General features: G+C 40.4%; 1 protein-coding gene across 1 annotated transcript; it reads right to left on the bottom strand.

The window, feature by feature from the left end:
* Window positions 1–1,335: 1,335 nt before the first annotated feature.
* LOC121986542 lies at window positions 1,336–1,956 on the bottom strand. Its single transcript, XM_042540507.1, has one exon. The coding sequence runs from the start codon at window positions 1,954–1,956 to the stop codon at window positions 1,336–1,338; it is 621 nt and encodes a 206-aa protein (XP_042396441.1).
* Between the last annotated feature and the right edge of the window lie 335 nt (window positions 1,957–2,291).

Raw genomic sequence — 2,291 nt, 5'->3', positions numbered from 1 at the left:
TCCGCGTAGCAGGGCAGAGGGCGCCCTCATGGAGCTTGAGGGCGCCTTGGACGCTGAGCAGAGGGTGCCCTTATGGAGCTTGAGGGTGCCCTAGACGCTGAGCAGAGGGCACCCTCATGGAGCTTGAGGGGGCCCTGGACGTAGGTGGAGGGCGCCCTCCATGTAATTGGAGGCACCCTCAGGAGGATAAGCCGTGAAGAAGTCAAGGCTTATCGACGCTGCATTTTTGGCGAGATTAAGGGCGCCCTCCATGGTGTTGGAGGCACCCTCCATAGGCTATAAAAGGCAGTCTCGAGCAGCAACAAGGAACGACAACGAAAACGCAATCCATCTTCCGTACACTGCTCGAAGAACCACCCGATAAAGCTGTAGCAAGACACAGACAACCTGAAGCCTCAAATTTCCTATTCTTAAAGTTGTTGGTATATTTTCTTACTGTACATAATTGTTGTACTCTAAAATTATACTCTTGCGAGCTTATAGTGATTGTCCAAAGTAAATGCTCAATGAGCATGGGCCTTGGAGTATGAGTTTCCCCAGGCTCCGAACTAAGTAAAAAATCCTTGGTGTTTGCGTTTGTATTGTTTACTTTTCCGCTGCATTTACTTTTAGTTTTCCGAAACGAATGTGAAAGCCACGAGCGCTATTCACCCTCCCCCTCCTATAGCACTTTCGATCCAACACATAGGAATATGATCAATAAGTTTGATTTGTTTTCTCAAATGAAGACTACCATCTTTTAGTTGCATATTGAAACATTTTTCAAGCAATTGTCCAAGACTAATAATATTTGTTTTCATGTCGGGCACATAATAAACATTGGTGATGTATGTGTGAGCTTCATCTTTAAGTTTGATGAGAATCTTACAAACGCCTCTTACTTGGATTTTGGATGCATCTCTAAACGATACTTTCCCATTCACAGTTTCATCCAACTCGGCAAAAATATCTTTACGCCCGCACAGCCCTGGAGTCTAAGTACCACAAATTCTTGTTTGTGGAATCTCCATCATTTCTTGCTAGCAAAACTACATCATTGTCATTGCCTTCTTTTGATGTGTAATTAGTATTCCCTTGCACATTGTTAGAGCGGCATTCCGTTGCATAATGTCCAAATTTGTTGCAAGTATAACATCTTATATTTCTTTTGTCATACCTTTGGTCTCTACCTTGATTGTTGTCTTTACTTCTTCCTCGGCCTCAAGCAAAGCCTCTGCCACGACCTCTACCTCGGCCACGCCCATGGAAGTCGCCACGACCACCGTCGTTTTCTTGCGAACCTTCAGTCTTTGACTCTTCTTTCTGATCAATAATCGTGAGTTTGGTTTGTAGAGCCTACTCCATAGGCTCTCTCTGTTTTCTTTGCATTCTTGCTTCATGAGCTTGTAGGGAGCTTAAAAGTTCTTGCACCTTCATTTCTTTCACATCTTTTGATTCTTTTATGACCACAACTACATAGGCATACTTTGGCTCCAACGAGCGTAGAATTTTCTCTAAGACGCGGCTATCTTCAATGTCGTCGCCATTTCTTCTCAATTGGTTGACAATAACCAATACCCTTGTAAAGTAGTCTAATACACTTTTTGACTCTTTCATCTCCAACGATTTAAATTCCCCTCTCAGGATTTGAAGGCGAATACTTTTTGCTCTTTTATCACCTTTGTATGCTACTTGTAGGATCTCCCATGCATTTTTGGAAGTTGTAGCTTCGGCTACTTTCTCAAAAGTAGCTTCATCAAGAGCTTTATAGATAAAGAAAAGAGTTTTCTTATCTTTTCTCTTTTGTTCTACCATTGTCGTCCTCTGTGCCTCCATTTGGTCGACTCTTTCTTGAGGCACTTTATAGCCTCTTTCAACACTATCCCACAAGCCTTCACTCTCCAGTAAGACACTCATTTGGATACTCCAATTACCATACTTCAAATCAGCAAGACAAGGGATAGGAAGCGTCGACATGACTCTGATACCACTTTGTTGAAAAAAAATTATTGGAGAAGAAATAAAGAAAATTATGGAAGAAAAATATGGAAGAGGAGGATAATCTCTACGTAGAAGAAAAGGAGAATAAAACAAAAACTTAACTTGCCTCATTCATTGAAAAAGATATATATTTATAGGCTTATTAGATAAGCACTAATAATTTAGATTTTTTTTTAATTCTATCTCCATGAGACTCTTATCTTTATCTTGACACCTCATTAAATTCTATCCTATCACAAACTCTCATCAATAATTACCACTTCATCATTTTATCTTCATAAATTTTTATCAACAACTTTTATCTCTTAAAA

The sequence above is a fragment of the Zingiber officinale genome, chromosome 5B (genome assembly GCF_018446385.1).
Source record: "Zingiber officinale cultivar Zhangliang chromosome 5B, Zo_v1.1, whole genome shotgun sequence".
Taxonomy (NCBI): domain Eukaryota; kingdom Viridiplantae; phylum Streptophyta; class Magnoliopsida; order Zingiberales; family Zingiberaceae; genus Zingiber; species Zingiber officinale.
Note: the sequence above shows the minus strand (reverse complement) of the source record. Positions and strands in the feature narration are given on the sequence as shown.

What these genes read in the sequence shown, in the direction of transcription:
- LOC121986542 (XM_042540507.1), bottom strand. Translation starts at nt 1,956, where the DNA reads ATGTCGACGCTTCCTATCCCTTGTCTTGCTGATTTGAAGTATGGTAAT.